Genomic DNA, 17,863 nt, shown 5'->3' on the forward strand with positions numbered 1-17,863 from the left:
CATCAGTAATAATCACCAAATCTGAGACACTTCACGAGATTCATGTGAAGGAAATTACTCAACCAGGTGGTAAGCATGAACAGTACAGCTGCACATAATGAAAAACAGCAAAACACTAAGATATATGCTAGAGCATGATGACATCTGGGGACAAGTTATTAGTGTGGAACAAAGCAGGCTTCCTGTTATTGTAACACAGTTTATGTAGACTCAGTACCTCTGTTATGTCTCCAATTGCATAAATGTGAGGAACAGAAGTAGCTTCATTGGCATCAACAATGATCTTTCCAGTTTCAGAATTAGTTTTCACTCCAACAGCCTCCAAATTGAGAGTTTCAGTGTCAGGGACCCGGCCTAAAGAAACAAATACAGCTATGAATTTCTTTGTGAAAGCAGCTCTATTGCTATTGCCTTTATGCAGACTACTTCAAAGAAAGTTATCCTTCAGAAATGCACAGAACATCATCCACTGCAAAAAAAGCCGAAGTCAAATGGCTTAAACTTGATTGAGCATCCTAAATGTAGCTTACTAATATAGAGCAAACAGATACATGTAATAATGATGCTTCTACACTGAAAATTTCCAGCAGCAGTAACTGAACAGCACTCAATACTAACAAACAGCCTGCTGTGCCGCTTGCGGATTCACTCCTACCAAATATTCCTCTTCTAAAAATACTTTAAACTTCTTTTGTTCCCTCAGCCTGGACAAAGTTTATCAACTCTGTTCTCAACTTCTTTGTGCTGAGCACAAACTGTAAAACCATCCTGTAGAATTTATCTATTGTTTCAAAGGGTTTAAAAACAAAGGAGGCAAATTATACCGAGCCTAGATTTTATTAGTTTCCTCTTCCCAAGATTTTAAATTATATCCCTTCCATATGATTCTTCTCTCTCCAAATTATGGAGGTCACCCCAAAAGTAATGCCTTTATTTATTTCCACATACAGTACAACAGATACAAAGAGCAAAATTCAGTAAGAAAAACGGCAGCTACAAAACCTCCCTTTTCCACATAGTCCCCACCACTAGCAATGCCTTTCCACTAGCAGTGAACAAGAGCTGCACAGATTTTTTCCCACATGGAGGAATTAATTCAGTTCCACACCTTCACTCCATCCACACTCCCATGTCAGACACCATTCTGTCAGTGACCCTCTGCTGCCATCTGTCACACAGCAACAAAACATAACGGGATATTGGTGGGAAGGTTCAACCTCTGCTGCCGTACCACCAACAGCCACTTCTGATGTCATGGGCCAGCATAGCAAAATAGGCGGCATTACTTTTGGAGCAGCCCTTATACTTTTCAATCAATACATTTTAAAAAACATTTTTGTAGTGTTTTCTGCCTTAAGTTACTACCAATGTCTTGATGGAAGCTCTACTGTACAGCTGTGTACAGAGTATCCAGCGAAGCAATTCCTGATCCAGAAATGGAATCTTAAAACTAAACAGGTTTTTCAAACATATTTCAAGGTTAATAAGCGTAGTGAAATTATCAGGTACTCAACTCAAAAGCTGTTAGGGGCACACAGTAATGTACAGAAGAGATTACTTGATTATATCCAAATGAAGGAAGTGTTACAACATTGCATACATTTTTAGAGGCTATAAATGGATGTGGACATATCTACGTATATCTCTCTCCCGTGTGAGTCACGATTTTGCGTTTGAAGTTAATATAGAGCTATAGCAAAGCAAAACAAAAAGGGAAATGTGTTTTCATTATAAAAACAAGCTCTTTGATGTTAATGTAGGAAATTATTAAACAAAAGGAAAACCTGGCTTGTCAATACAGACCTAATTATATGTAAACATATGATTCACTGCTTTATACATCTGTCACATAGCCAAGCCCCCCAAACAATGTCACATCTGAATGCCTCTGTAAAGACTTCTGTGTATTAATTTCATCTGGTGAAACCAACACTTCCTCTGGGAGCACTGACTGAAGCTGTCGGCACTTGGCTATCTGTCTGTCTTCCCTCCTGTTGTCCCCATGGGATGTTGATCTGCTGTTCCTTCTCTGCCCCCTGCTCCCCAGTCCTGATGTTATCAGGCAACAAAAATAATAAACCTCCAGGACCTTATCTTGGCTCGGATGTGAAACAACTTCCTACCGTTGTATTTCTCTGTGAATTGAGAGTAAAGCCTGGATATTCTGCAAATGGACAGCTAATGGGGTTTTCTAGTTTCCCCTTTTTCCTGCCAGGCAGAGCCAAGAGAACTCTTAGCACGCAATGGCAAGCACTGAAAAAGGGTAAGAAAAAAAGAAAAACTGTCAATAAAGTCATTCAAAGACTTGTGACAACAACAACAGCCGAGTTTATCAAATCTGCAGGATAACACTTAACCTTTCAATTCCAATCTATTTTAACACGTGCACAGAGTGGTACTGATAGCCAAGAGTTACAGTGTGTTGCTACTCAGCAAAATTTCTCTCTGGACTTGACTGCCTAACTATTATTTCTGAAAGTAATAATAGAATATTTAAAACTAAACCAAGCCTTTATTGGCCCCATGCTGGATCACCTCCATGGAACAACATTACACATACAGATCTTGCTACACCTCAAATCTACTGCTCTAGCTTCATGACTAGCTGAAGTGGCTTGGTAAGTTTCCATGCCAAATTCAGGAAATTCAGAAATTTCCCAACGTTCAGCTACATCTTATTACAGAATCAGTTCTCACCACTCTTCAGTAATATTGGATGAAAAGAAGATTTGCTTCACACCTGTAACTCCTACACTTACTTATATACTCATAGCTTCAAGAAAGCCTAAGCTTGTAGCTTTATTCCTAAAATCCACAGGGCATCAGAGATGGCTTTTTTGTTTTTTAATCCAGCTTGCAGAGTTTTAGTTTGAAGATGCTCACTGTCCTGAAGCTCCAGAATAAGGAGTGTATGATTGTGCAAGACATACAATTACCTTCATATTTCATTCAACATTGCAAGTTTTATGACAGACATCTGGGAGAAAGGAATAATGATGTAAATTCAACCCTGACCCTTGAAGAAGGTAACTCACCTCCTGCACTTTTAATATCACATCATAATCTCATTTTAATAGACCCACACAGCAACCACACTGCTGTGAAAATCACACACATCCCAGTAATAAGAGTTTGCCCTCATTCACCATCAACCTTTTGATATGGTTTTGCACAATATAGCAACATGGCTTCAGGGGGGCTTCAGTCAGCTTCGCTACAGCCAGTGACAGGAGACTCATCAAAGCGCATCTCAGACAGACACCAGGCTGGCAATATTTCATGTAGCATTTCTGTCCCATTATCTGTGGAGCAGCTCTGGTCATTGCACCTGGACACCAAAAAAGCTGAAGGCAATGCCAGTCTGCTGCGACCTCCAGGTGCAGGATCTACAGTGGCAGAGTTTGAATCAGCTAAACTGAGCAAAAACCTTAGTCAAGTATCAGCAGTAATTGAGTGACAGCATACTCTTGCACTCACTAAGATTTCTCAGGGTGATAAAGGTGCAGCTGACAGCAACTCTGAAGTTCCATAATAGGTCTTTTGCAGTTTCTTAATCGCAGAAATTGGAATGTCACTTTGCCCCTAGCATTTGAAAAACTCCAAGCAGAGCCAACCAATCACCTTCATGTCAGGCACAATACTACAGCTGGCCGCTGTCAGGATATTGCAGTGTGGCAGGATGGATTTCCTGGCATAAAACCGAAGCCCAAGTCTTCTCTACTTTTTACCTATATATTTGTATTTTTACACATCAGTTCATAACTGTACCAAATCCAGCCTTAGTTTAACCTCAGTGAAAATCTCATCTGTGTTCCCAGTCTTGCTATTCACTTCTACCTTGTGCTGGGTGTCTGACTCAGCCCCCAGAACACTGTCAAGACTTCTGCTCTCTCCTCCAGTGACAGATTTTCAGCAAGCCTGACACAATTTGGCAACAGAAAGCCCAAGCTTCTCTTAGTCATTGTTGGGGCAGTTAGGTTCTTTGTCTGTTCCTCTTTGTCTGGTTGTACCAATTCTAAAAGCACCGATTAGTAATACTGATTGTGCAGACAAGAAAGCCTCTGGTAGCCACAGTGCAACCAATCACTGCCTGGGCATCACCATCCAGCGTACATCTGAACTTACTTGCACCTGGCAACAAAAGGCCAAGGATGCGCCACTTTGGTCCTACCTGAACGGCAACAAAAGAAACCTGCTCCAAATGCTACGTGACCAAGGCAAACCTTACAGCACAGGGCTGCCTTCTAACAATTATTTGCTTTGTTCTTGCATAGTTGGAATAATACAAGTTGTAATTATAGAGTAAATAGATGCTAGAGAGTGTTTAAGGAAAGACTCACCAGTGCTAAGGCTTTCAGTTGAGATGGATGCTCGCCAATGTCGAGGCTCACCACAGACATTTCAGGAGCAATCTCCAGAAAGAGATGCTACCTTAATGGTGGTCAGCCCCTAAATGGGATTTAGGAGAGGTGGAGCCAAGATCCACCCCCTTCCAGGAGCATAGCTCAATTACCTTCACCTGTGCTCCCACAGCTGACTCGTCACTTGCCTCAGATGGTTCATCAGAGGTTCAGGCTGTGATCAACAGTTTCCCTTACAGTTCTCAAGGTCTTGTGCAAGGTAAAGTGTGCTGGAAACACTTCCTTATACAGAAAGCATAGTTCACCTTCACATCAGTTCTCCCACACTGAGTTTGCTGTATCCCTCAAGGCTGCTGCTGCAGCATCGAAAACCAGAACCCACCAACCACTGCCAAGCAAGGTCATCAGCTTCAATCTCCTACACACTTATGGTTGAACAGAACCCATATTCTGCAGAAGTCGTCACAATAATTATATTGGTTATACAAAATCACTTTGGAGCATTTTCTGCCATTTTTTTGTTTCTTTATACCACCATCCAGGCCCAGCCATCACCCACTGAAACCACTGCCATCTCACAGTTCAAATTCCAAAATGTTTTCTAACACGCAGCTCAGAGGTATAGTCTAAGACATAATTTTTCCCCAGTAAGAAGCAGTTAATTTTGTAGTTACAAGCTGATAAAATAAGCAGCATAAAATACAGTTACATTCAAAGTTTATGGGTGAGTTAAGCAAAATGTACATTTGCATCCCTTTTAATGCAAACATATGATCAGCACATTGACAATAGCCTTGTAGAAGCAGGTCTGACTGAACGTCATAAAAAACTACACGCTGGGAGAAAAAATCATCACTGACTGATGTAATGAGAGAGACTATTTTCATAAGGAATGAAGAAATCATATCTCATTAAGACTGTTGTGGACTAAAATGAATGAGAAAGAGACACACGGAGTTCAGAACAGAGACCCAGAGCCTTGGCCAAGCACACCACATTCACACCAACAGTTTTCTGAGATCAACTGAGGTGTGTTATTTTTCAATGAACAGTTCAAAAGTGTGGATGGTAAGAGGAACCTAAAGCCCCTCCTCTTTCTGCTGGGGCTGCCTGTGGTGTACTCACTTGAGATCACAACAATACTTCGCCATATGGTACTTCTCAAAGAAAATCTCCAAACAGTTCTGTTTCCAGTTAATCCAGAGAGATTTGGTTATAAAAGTTGAAAAAAAACCCTATATATTTATTGACATAAATATGCACATATATACACACATGCTTAACCCTTCCTTGATATTCAATGGCAATTATCTTATTTTACCGTGCTACAAAATAAATCTGTCAAGCATCCAGTATTACACAAAGGGCAATGTGCTTCATTCATAGTGCGATGTGCAACACCACATCCCTGTTCAACTTCACACTGAGCTAAAAGCATAACTTGATTTTATAGAACAGACAATATTATTTCAAAGGCACAGCGGCTTTCCTCTAAAAAAACCTATGAAGGCAAAGGCACTTGAGAACGGTTGTTCCACTGCTCTCATCAATGAGACATTTTTCTTTTGTAAAGCAACACTTCGGAGCTGCTTTGGCCATCACTTCTTCTAATAACAATTTATTAGTGCACTATCCCACTTTCTCTGTCGAACTAACTCCAGGACATTTTATAAACACCTGCTTAGTTTAATTATCAATTCAGAGCTGCTCCTCCACAGAGTAAGATTCCCATCAGATACACAGTAATTCAATGTCTTTTCCAAGGACTTTATGAATCATCTGGACAAATGCCAGTTACAGCAGTAATGTTTTGCCATCAACTGCAAATTAAAATGGAAATACAACTTGTCCTTTCCTGTTATATATTAGCTATGTTGCAGCTGCAGAACTCAATACGTAGGTTTCATTCCTCCTACAGCTTAAACAAGTGCACTGCACAGAGCTTCATCTCCTGCAGCTTTGCCTTACAGATCAGCGCTTGCATCTTTTATTAAATGTGTCAATCTTCACCCCTTTCTTTGGACAAATACCCTGTGTTCCATCTGCACAAGCACAAACTTACTGTTGTTTTGTAGCTCAGGTACATTAGGCACTTATCATAAAAAGGTTTTCTGGTATCCTTATGAGCGGATGTAACATTATATCATATTAAAAGTTTATATATATATATATATATGTGTATGTATATGTATATATTTCAATGCAGAAACAATATTTCAGGAGCTTATCTCAGGAGAATTCTCACAAAAGCAGCTGACAGAACACCAGTGAAAAACAGAAGGACACTGTTACTGAACAGACAGAATGTAATAAAGGCCAAGAGCTGCTTTCAGTGACCTGCTTCCCAGCTGAATACAGTCACTGGGCAAAGTAACACAAGCTTGTGGTAGTAACCCATAAGGCTTTGGACTGAAATCTTTAAGTTACATTAAAAAATCTATCAAAATATTACTTACCTGAAACATTTGGACTTGCTCAAAAATCTGCTATAAAAGTTAAGTCAAGTCTGCTTTTAATGGCTTATTCATACTAGTAGGAAATTAAACATTCCAATAAAACAGAAACAAAACTCTTCATAGAAACAACAATGTAATTTTTCTGCTCTTCCCACCAAGGTTACACGTTAAGCCATCAGATCTGTAGCTTACCAAACTTGAATTATCCCACACTCAGTAAAAACTTTTAACACCATTCATGGAATCCTATCAATTATAATAATCCAAGTAATATTCCAAGATACATTCACAAAAATCAAGGAAAGACGTACTATAATTCAGGCTACAATTAGTTAACCACAGTGGCTGCTTTTGAACTAACTCTACAAGCTGACTTTCTTCAATCAGTATTGTAACTGGCACATCTGCAGACAGGAAATCCTCAACACCACCAAGTTTCCCAGTCTATTATCTGAGACACCTGGTGTGGGTGTGTTGATACAGAGAAAAACAATGAATCATACTGACTGCACATCAATTAAACAGTTTTAACTGTTAATGTTTTTAATCCTTAAGTGTGGAGTGCCAACTGGAACACTTAAACAAACAAACAACAACAAAAAAAGAAAAAGAAAAAAAAGTCCAAACCCACAAAGACACCAAAAGAACCACAAAACCCCCCAAAAATTCATTTTTCAGTCTCTACATGGGGATCATAACTCAAATCTCTGACAGAAACTGCAACAAATACAGCTCTTTTGTATTAAAATAGCAAGTCATGTTACAACTAGAGTTTGAATAGCATAGTACACAACTTCATTATAGTTAGTATTAAACCAAGATTTTTATGGTATTATTTCAACTTAACAGCTCATTTTTACATCTTTGACAAAAGAAAATAAATTGACTTGAAATATCACAGGCGTGACTCTGCAAAAGTGTGGTTTTACCAGAAAGCTGAGGAAAAAAAACAGAGACAGCATGTAGAAACAGGCTTGAGGGGGTGGGGAAGCCGGGGCAGGGGGGAGAGAAAACAGAAAAGAAAAGAAGAAGAAAAGCTAAAAATGGCTTCATTTCTCCTACGAAATACTATTCTCCAGTTTTCTGGATTGTTACTGTTCCAGACAGCATGATGGTTTTCGCGTCTTTGGTTCTGGTGAATATAACCCACTATCAAATGCTGTTTCTGTATTTTCCACAAGCCCATTACACTTCTAGGAAGACAGTAATCAAAGTAATCCAAAGAAGATGTTGGCCATAAGGCACAACCTGCTCCCTCTTTGGAGCATTAGGAAGATACGAAGCAGACGTCACCAAGGGAAAAGGACAACAGGACAGTAGTTGGAGTCCACTGGGCAAAACACAAAACAGTATAAATTGATCTATTCTGTGACTTCACTAACTTATCTTAGTTTGTTCAACAAGTGAAAAAGTAACGCTTCCCCTTCTTTTATAAAACAGTCATGTTAGAGAAGAATAGCATAAAAACATAATAGTTTAAAAGGAGTTCTTAAAGCTGCTAGTAAAACAGATCATTCTGCATCAAAGCAGATTCTTCGGGCAGCAAGTTTAAGCTTATTCATTATGTTCACCAGATATCTGCTTACTAAATACTGCTATTGCCTTCTGCCATCCATAATGTATCGAGTATCTCAGATGTTCAGACTGCCACATAAGAGAAAACAAGGGCTATCCTATTCCAATGGGCTTGCAAGTCCATCAGAACTAACACAGGAACTGAGAGCCACCTCATAACAGCAAGAAACCAGCAGCTGGGAGAAGCAAACAGAAGCAAACATTGCAGCCATTAGGATGCTAAATCTTAAAATGAGGTTTGAACCCACGGAACATGAAGGAGTTTCCTTTTCGGAAAGGAAAGCATTATAAAGAAAGATGATCAAGTTTACCTACTGCCCACATCACTGTGTCAAAGGAATCCGTTCCTTCTGTGTCCAGCTCCGTATTTCTCCAGGTGACTTGTAACCTGCTGCTTTCCAATTTTTCAACTTTCGTTGGGACACATTTCTTTAAAAATTTGGTGCCATAGGATTCCATGTGTTCAGTTACTAAAGATGCCATTTGCTGTTGAGTAAGGGGAAAAAGCATTTATTCTTTAGATACGACCTTCAGCTACTTTAATGAAACTCATTCTTTGTCACTTAGCTACTGTGCACTGCTGACACAGGATAATTTGCTGAGCTACTACGACCTGCAGCTCTATTCCGAGAGGTGCTTCCAACTGAGCACTCAGATCATTTTTTAAAAAGTGAATAAAAAGTTGCATGTAATAATTTGACTTTTATACAAAAATAGCATCTGGGGCAAATTCAGTGTAACATTACCACAATTGCCGTTTTCTGGCAGCTGAATTAAACGCTTTAATAAAGCTAATTAAGAAAAATACTTCCCTCTGCCACGACACCTGTCATTTCTCCACAATAATTATAAATCACTACAATTTCCTGACAAGTTCTACTACAAAAAGGAAATAATGCATTTGTCCTAAGAGCTTGTTTGAAATAATGCCACACCACAGCCAGTGAGTAAAGCATAACATTGACAAGTTTATCCAAGATGTCATTGCTCTTGACGGCAGCAATTCAAGTTGCACTTTGTCAAAGGATATATTTACTACTCAGAGGATAGTATCACAAAACTGCTCACACATCAGACCTACATGCAGAGTCTTGACACACAAAACTTTATTTTTGATGTTAGTTAACCAACAGGAAAGCACCAACAGGGTTATTATATCACATTAGAAACATGACAGCTCACTAATCAGTTCCCATCAGACTCAGTGTGGCTACAGATTGAATGTAATTATTTTATATCTGTTCCAACTTACCTTTGAAATTTCCATTATGTCTTGCTGCCTACAGAAGATCAAGTTCTCAGAGAAGGCCCTACTGTATTTTATGAAGTGCCACACACATACTTTTGATACTATTCCCTGCTCACTCAGATCTGATGTCGATCCTCATGTAGATTTCTTCCTTTCTGAGTGCAATTCCCACGACACATTCTTACACAGTGTTTTCAAACTCTGCTATGCATTCCACCAGTTTAAGTAAAAGACTTTCAAGTACGGGTAGCTGTTGTGCAAACAGAAGCTGTCATTACCTGCACTGGTACTTATCACTGCTATTTCTAACAATATTCCTTTCTCAAAAACTGAGCTGTTACACACTTAAAAAATAAAACTAAAAGTCAGTACAGGTGTGAGTGAAAATCCAGATTTGTCCTACTGCTTTAAGAACAACACATAAACTTCAAAATCAAGGTAATGCTAGCATCAAATCCTGCAGAGACAGAAGATCTACAACTACCTTTAAAATATTCTCCCTACAGGGGCTACAAAAACACACTCAATTAGTGCCTTTACTAAGTCCAACAATTTGTCTTTAACCTAAAGCCCCTATACTTCCCGCTACTGCTTCTTTAAGCAAATAAATCTGTATTTAACAAAAACTCCCCCCCTTCTTTTTCCCTCTCAACTGTGTTTCTATTCTTTCTAAACAGGAAGGGAATTACAGCCAAAACTGTTTTTTGTTTTGTCAATGCAGCTGTGACCACTCATACTTTTTCCCAATCTTAAAACACAGCTTTTTCTCTTTAAACTTCTCTTTTGCTTATACCTTTCTCCATCTTAGGGTTAATGGTTCCACTGAAATCACCCTCCCTCTCCATGTAATACATACACTATTTTTTTTTTAACCTAGTTATAACTGTCACTGTGATGAAAGTCATGAACATTTCCAGTTCCTATGTCGTTAAGAATTTTCAGCTTCAAGATTTACTTACATTCTCCATAATGATCTCCACACTGAACTACTTCACGCTAAGTCCAGTAATTTACTTTAAAAATCATTATCTGCAACTCTTAGCAGCTCTGGATTATTTTTAAGAAATCATCTAATACTTTTGGCAGTGGCGTAATCCAAATTCCGCCCCCAACTCCCGATCTATTCAATTCCATTTTCAATTAAGCAGGAAAAAAAAAAAAAAGATTAAATTTTCTAAATAAAAGATCAAGTGATAGGAAAGCATGAGCTAACCTTTATTTAATTATGTACTGGGAATGTTTGGAAAAACCAAGGTCATCCTTTCCTAAGGAGACGAAAATAATAAAGCACACCTTATATTTGATAAACAAGGAGATACAAGATATTCTGCACTGACCTGATCAAATCCACGAAGTGGGATACTCCTCATTATGACTGTAGTGTCCAATCCAACACCAGTTAGAAAACCAGCACATTCAAGAGAAACGTCTGGTGAAGTATCAATTAAAGAAATATAAACAAGGATTTCATGTAAATGTAACAGAGGAAAAGGCAGCGTGCAAGTGGTGTTTCTCCTTACAGATACCAAATTTTCCTCACACACCTTTAGCGTCCTTTTGTTGAGCAGTATAAAAATCCAAAGCCTTAGAAATTACTTTTCTCAGAGATGAGACTGTTTTCCAGATGCTGAGAATTCATCCTCAGCTGACGTTAGTTCCCATGATGCTACTACATGGAAAATTACTGCTATTCTATTGGACATGAGCAAAGGAATTTGGGAAATTAAACTTTCACAGAAAGGCAACTATGCTGCTTATAACCACAAACTATCACAGACTTTCAAAGGATACAACTGGCTCCAACAACCAACCTGTTATATAAAAAAGGAAGAATGAAGCAGTGGAACAAACTTGTGCATACTTCTGCATAGACAACAATTATTTTCTAAGTATGTACGGTTACAAGACCACAGACTAGAGCAGTGAATTGTTAGGTGGGAAGAAAGCATGGCCTGTCATCTCCTACAAAGACAATACTAAAACATGTGAGGTTATTTTCCTAACACAATTCTAAAAATAACAGATTTGAATGGACTATTATGAATCAAATACATCCATTTTAGATCTCGAAGAAAACTCCAGTTCCCATGTCTCCCTGTATTTTACACTCTTTCAACCACAAATACAACTGAAGTTGTCCATCAGTACTTTTAAGTCAGTTTTACCAGCTCTCCAGAACACCAGCTTCTATGTCTGTACCCAGATGCCTGCACACTGTAGCAGTGCTCTATCTTCCATACCCCCAGTTCCTTATGTCTGCTGGGCACCCAACAGACAAAGAGTTCAGTCACTGTTCTGGTGGTAGAAGTGAGTCTAACTGGTCAGCCACTGACAGCCAGCTGCTGGGCAAGCCGTACTCATGTCTTTGTTACTCACATGATATGCAGCCTTGTTAACATCTCACGGCTTAGAGATGCATTCCAAATAATACTACTACTTACAACAAAGCTTTTTCCTGTATTTTTGAATTAGGAAAAAAAGCATCATCAAGGATCAAAATATCTAATTACTACTACAAGGGCTAGGCAGAATGTTAAGACTCTGACTGTGATCTTTATAAAGGGAGAACAACACACCACGAATCAGAATCCATGGGAATGACTGGCACAGTTCTCCTGGATTTGTTTGTTTTTATAAAGCTGCTCTCTCCCTGTCATAATACAAAGTTTAAAAAATGCGGACAGTTTCTGTGTATGAAAGGAGTAGATTGCTAATTGCACTTTGGAGAGCTAGAGATTACAGAGATTTACTTAAATTCAGAAATATACTTAATTTGGAACCACAAACTCATGTTATCACAGATTTTAAATATGTTATTTAATTTTAGAAGCAAAAGTAATGAAGTACAAGCATTTAAAACAAAACCTCATCATATTTTTTTACCTATATCCAGAAGATCAAAATCTACCAGACTAGGTTTTACATTTGGAAAATAATCTAACAAGAGGGAAATAATTTTTCCAGCATTACACTATCTGATCAGTCTGTGAATGGATGAACATCCCCTCTTTCAGCCTGTAGCTTCAGGGAAGTGCTGCAAAAAGCCACACACTGCACATAAAGAAATATCCAAGGAGATTCCTGGGAACAGAGTAAGAATATCTGCAGTTTATGCATGCATTTGTTCTTCTTTTTCATCAAATGAAAAACAGCTGCCAGCTTGTATCCATGCATTATCCACCATCTTTTCTACCAACTACAGGGCTCCTGGGCATCTAAGTGGAAAGTTTTGAAAGCAGAACCTCACCTTTGCCACACCTGCTCAATCTCTCACTCATCCTGAACATTCTTCAAGTCACCTTTCCTAATTCACTCTGCCAAAGTCCTTCAACTCAGTAGCAAGAATTACTTGTCCATATACCTAAAGGAGTTTTAATTTGGCCAACTGCTGCTTGGTTAATAGTTTGTGTTCAGAAAAAAATAAAAAATACAAAAATAACTGCAGGACTGACAGTTCTACAACTTCCAGCCACATTCATTTGCAGCTCAGCTACGTACATTTGGAAGAGGAAAAAAGAAAGAATAAATAAAACAGCTCAAACTGAAAAACAAAAAGTGTTAAACTGAACCTTGGGAGCATTTATAAAAGAAACAAATCCGTCAGAAACAAACCTTTAACAGCTCCCTCCTTCATTTGCTAGGACAGAGCCTGATGAAGTACAGAAATGCTACTGTAGTCCCCGAGGGCTTATTTTGACTAAATCTTAGGAATGCAACATATAAACACTAGACTCCCATATTACACTGTTACAACACGTATTTGAAGCAACTGGACAAAAGCCACATTTTCACAGAAATATCTTGCAAGGATAAGCCTCATGTTTAGGTGTTCTTTTTTTTTTCCCCTCTTCTTCACTTTTTTATAATTTCCTCACAAAAAATCACACCCTCAGAATTCAAGAAGTCACTGATGTAATGTAAAGAACTGCAAATTTAGTTGCTTTTAAACTGTACCAATGAGCCCTGCTTATCCGTTTGATGCTTAGCTTAACATGCACTGTGTTTTTGCATTAGGAAGTTATGACCACGAAGGGCAACTCTCTGCCTTTTGAAAACACTACTATTGTATTTGTTACACATATCTCTCTAACCTATAATTTCCCTGTTCAGAATTAAGTGAAGATGTTGAACTGGGAACACGGACACAATTATAAGACAAGTAAGAGTAGTACCAGCTGACTTACATGCTGGCAAATGTGTATTTCTTACCACAGTTATTTCAAGAAAATGCTTTGGAGTGTTGTGTGGATTCCAAAACTTACTGTGTATGTTCTGCAAAACATGCCATGACAATTTACATAGCATTTCCATTATTTCAGTTTATCAATAGCTTGCAGACCACAGAAAAGGGCAAAAGTAACAAAAGAAAATTCAGTTAGATGACAGGATTATCAGATGTGCCATCACTTAAAAGAACATGAAATTATGTTGGAGTTTCTAACTGTGAAGCAGTTTCACACAAACCCGTAGCAAAGAATTGGGGTGGTACTGCCTTCGTTTAAGTTCATGCTGCCCTCTTGTGGCTTCCAAGAGGAAGTTTGCTACAGCAAATAAGTCACCTACATCTATGATGAAAATCCAATTTTCATCTCATTTTAGAAGGGAAAAAAAATCTGTATTGGCTAATTATGAGAGCTGATAGTGAGATGTTGCTGCATAGTAAAACAAATTCTCAGAAGGAAAACATGAGAGAAAAACTGGAATACAAAAGGCAATTTTGAATGATTTTCACCTTGCTGTAAAAAGTACAAATGCCACAACACATTAGAGCCATTTCAGTGTATCTTACGTTTTTCCAGGAGAGTCTTTTAACCAGAATAGATCATCACTTGTGATTCCATACTCCAGTGCACCCGCAATCTACAAACACACAGGGAAGACCTTGAATTTGCAACGCAAGTGTTAGCTTTTAGACTGGACACGAGGGAGAACTCCTTCACAGAGAGGGTGATCAAACATCACTGGAACAGGCTGCACAGTTAAGTGATGAAGTCTTTACCCCTAGAGGTATTTAAGATGTGCGTAAACGTGGCCCTAAGGGGCACAGCTCAGAGATGGGAGTCGGTCAGGCTGATCACTGAATGTGCTGATCTTGAAGATCTTTTCCAACCTAGATGATTCCATGACTCTAAGAACACTGACATACTAAATCAGTGAAAATTGTTTTCTATGAACGTATTTCTCTGAAAATCCTGCAGCTCATGCAAAAAATAATGTTTCACACTCAGTACAATGTCTCGTGTGTTACACTGTTTACATCATCCTCTAAACATTTGTTATTATCTGAGACAAAGACAGTAAAGTCATTGGAGTTGTGAAATGGCAAGAGTGACTTACATGTGTAGGATATTTTGGTCTTCCTCCAGTAGCAATGACAATTTTTTCAGCAGTAAGAATAGTCTACAAGCAAAAACACAACAATCAAGCATTTGAAATGAGCAATACGAGAGAAAGCTGGCACTCCCATCTACTATTTACCTGACATAATAATCAGCATAATGTTAAAAAAGGTCAGAGGTAAATCAAATTAATACCGGCAGAAGGCTTCTCCTATACATTCTCTGCTACTGATGTTCACTATACAACTGCTATTATACAGGATAAGATTCTGATGACTACTTGGAAAGAACAGTTGTGCACAAAGGGCAGCTTGTGACAAAACACAGAGATCACTCCAGGTGACTCTCATCGCTAAGGCCTACAGTTAAGATATCTCAACAGGAGCATAGTTTCAGATAGCACTAGGTGTTTACCCCCTGAAAACTGTTGTTCTCTCAGGCTGACATTAACCAGTAACACAATAAAACTGACCTCACAAAAAAAAAAAAAAAAAAAAGCATTAAAAAAGTACATTCAGACTTTTATAAATAGCCACTGTTTTGTCACCTGACCCACCTGTCTGAAGTCAAATTCAGCGTATTCAGTATAATTTCTTCCCACACACAATTTTCCATTAGAAAGCTGAGTGCCTTTGCAGTTCTTCTGTCAAGTCTCAGACTGGTTTAATACCCAGAGCAGAAAGTAGATTTTGGACACGCCAAAATCTGAAATGCTTGCAGGAATCAGAAAAGCAGCTCACCTCTTTACCTCCTTTTGCTAAACCACAGACTGTATGGGGATCTGAAAAACTTCCTTTCATGTTGAAATATTTCACCTTCCTGTTTGGGAGAAAACAACAACATAATTGCACATTCAATGAAAGAGAGTAGAGATGAAAACCAGCTATTTTGTCCCTATTTGAAGTGCTAAAAAAAAAACCAATCAGGCACAGAAAAGGAAGAATCTCATATCATCAAATTGTTTGCAGCTCTGCCAGAGCTGTCACTTAATTCTTGTATCACACTTCACTTCTCTATGCAGCACCTAATGCTCTGGAAGGCTTTGGTATCAGGTTATTGATCTCTTCAAATGATACATATTCCATTATCCATACCATTACTATTTAGAACATTACTAATAGAATGCTCTGTTGAGAGAGCACAGAAGTCACTCAGCAGTAGTCACGAGTACCTGTTAAGTTAGTACCACTCTACAAAGGGCAACATGTGCTGAAGAAATTGGACGTGCCAGATAATATGCTGTTAGAAAGCCTTTCAACCACTGCTTTCCAGAAAAGTGAAAGAAGGGAAAAGAATATCTGACTTACACTGGCAAGGGCATCTACAGTCCAGAGCAGAAAGGATATAAAAAGCCAAAATACTAGCTCTAATGAGAAACTCCAAAGGCAATTAATCAATTCTACAAGGAGAAGAGCTCCTTGACTGTGGGAGGAAACATGAACTTCAAAGTCATATTTACTTGTCTTGCAGCTGCACTCTGTGTCCCCAGTTCAGGGATTTCACATAATTCTGAACAGCTTGAGCCATCACAGACCTATCAACAAAGCAAAAAATGGAACATGAAATCACTGTATTACAAATTCATACAATACCCCTAAAAGATCCAGGTAACTGCTACAAATTATTAAAGTTCTACAATATTTCCTGTTATGAAAGTGAAGTCCAAACCAACACTCATAAACTACTAATTACACTTCTGTTTTTAACTAGGGGTAGTCTAAAAAGCTTCACACGAAAATCATTTTGCACAACATCAACAGTACGTTTCCTTGCACATTCACAGAACGAAGGAATACATATGGCCAATATTCCTTACCAGTTGTGATGAACTGGGTGGGCTATACTCCAGCCATAGTGTTGGGCATCTTTAAGAGCTCCCCCTAAGAGGGCTGCCTGATGCATAAGCTTTTTAGGAATGCAGCCAACGTTTACACAGGTTCCACCAAGTCCCCACTTGGTTCCTGAAAACAAATGAACAACAAAAAAATGCACATCAGTTTAGTTTAACAATGTAACTGAGTTAATAAGGGAGTTATTTATTCATGCAACTAGTTTTAACAGTTGAACAGTTCTGAAACAACACAGCTTACTATCTTTTGCCACAAGCAAAGCAGGCAGGTTGGCTTTGTCTGCTTCGCTGTCTGGATCAACCTGCTCAGCCAGGCCACAGCTTCACACACATGTCCAAGTATCATCCTACTCTTTCTCATTCATACCTCGTGGAGAAGGTTCAACGTAATCCAGAACAGCCACTTTCTTCCCAAATTGAGCAGCTTTAAACAAAAAGCAGGAAAACTCATTTAGAAAAAGGAGAAACACAGAAACTTAAACATATTTAGCAGCAGAAGCAAAGATTAAGAGTACAGGAGATGACAAGTGATGGTTTATACTAATTCAAGACATCAGATCAGGAGCCCAAGCTGCCAATGTGGTCAGTATATTCTCCAGAAGGCACTTAATAACCCAGACTAGGGCCCATAAACACAACAATTTGATGCCAAATGAGATGTTTAAGAATCTCGTGGATTACTGAGCATACAGGGGTAATACACTACAAAAGGCAGGAGATCCTCTACAGAAGTTAGGCAGGTCCTGGAAACAGCATAAATGAAATGTTGTTTTAACTGATACATAAGGAAAGTATGATAAAGGAAAATATGCCATCTTCAAAACTATGCCATCTGCAGAACATGCAGTTAATCACGCACAGCATACCACATTTCTTAGAAGCGTTTAACATTTTCATATCACTTCTCCTAGATTCCACAAACACCACCTAAGCTAACACACAGCTTTTATTGTCTGGTTATACCAACCTTCTTTTGCACAAGCAAGGCCTCCAGATCCACCACCAATGACCAGCAGGTCATACTCCTTCTTTCC

The 17,863-nt window shown here is 38.7% G+C and overlaps 1 protein-coding gene across 2 annotated transcripts in view; it reads right to left on the reverse strand.

The window, feature by feature from the left end:
* TXNRD2 (thioredoxin reductase 2) overlaps positions 1–17,863 on the reverse strand; it is a 29,769-nt gene that overhangs the window by 10,429 nt on the left and 1,477 nt on the right. Inside the window, exons 2-12 of one of the 2 annotated variants that reach the window (XR_004309053.1) lie at positions 17,797–17,862; positions 17,197–17,253; positions 16,797–16,941; positions 16,440–16,514; positions 15,721–15,799; positions 14,979–15,041; positions 14,431–14,501; positions 11,433–11,452; positions 10,979–11,070; positions 8,708–8,878; positions 218–354 (exon numbers count right to left, since the gene is read on the reverse strand). Coding sequence is in view for 1 of the 2 variants with exons in the window: in XM_015877613.2 (XP_015733099.2) it covers positions 218–354; positions 8,704–8,878; positions 10,979–11,070; positions 11,433–11,452; positions 14,431–14,501; positions 14,979–15,041; positions 15,721–15,799; positions 16,440–16,514; positions 16,797–16,941; positions 17,197–17,253; positions 17,797–17,862 (980 nt within the window). In the remaining variant the exon portion in view is untranslated. Of the gene's footprint in view, positions 1–217; positions 355–8,703; positions 8,879–10,978; positions 11,071–11,432; positions 11,453–14,430; positions 14,502–14,978; positions 15,042–15,720; positions 15,800–16,439; positions 16,515–16,796; positions 16,942–17,196; positions 17,254–17,796; position 17,863 lie in introns of both variants that reach the window. The other variant, XM_015877613.2, reaches the window with a different exon arrangement.

This window comes from Coturnix japonica, chromosome 15, assembly GCF_001577835.2.
Source record: "Coturnix japonica isolate 7356 chromosome 15, Coturnix japonica 2.1, whole genome shotgun sequence".
Classification (NCBI taxonomy): domain Eukaryota; kingdom Metazoa; phylum Chordata; class Aves; order Galliformes; family Phasianidae; genus Coturnix; species Coturnix japonica.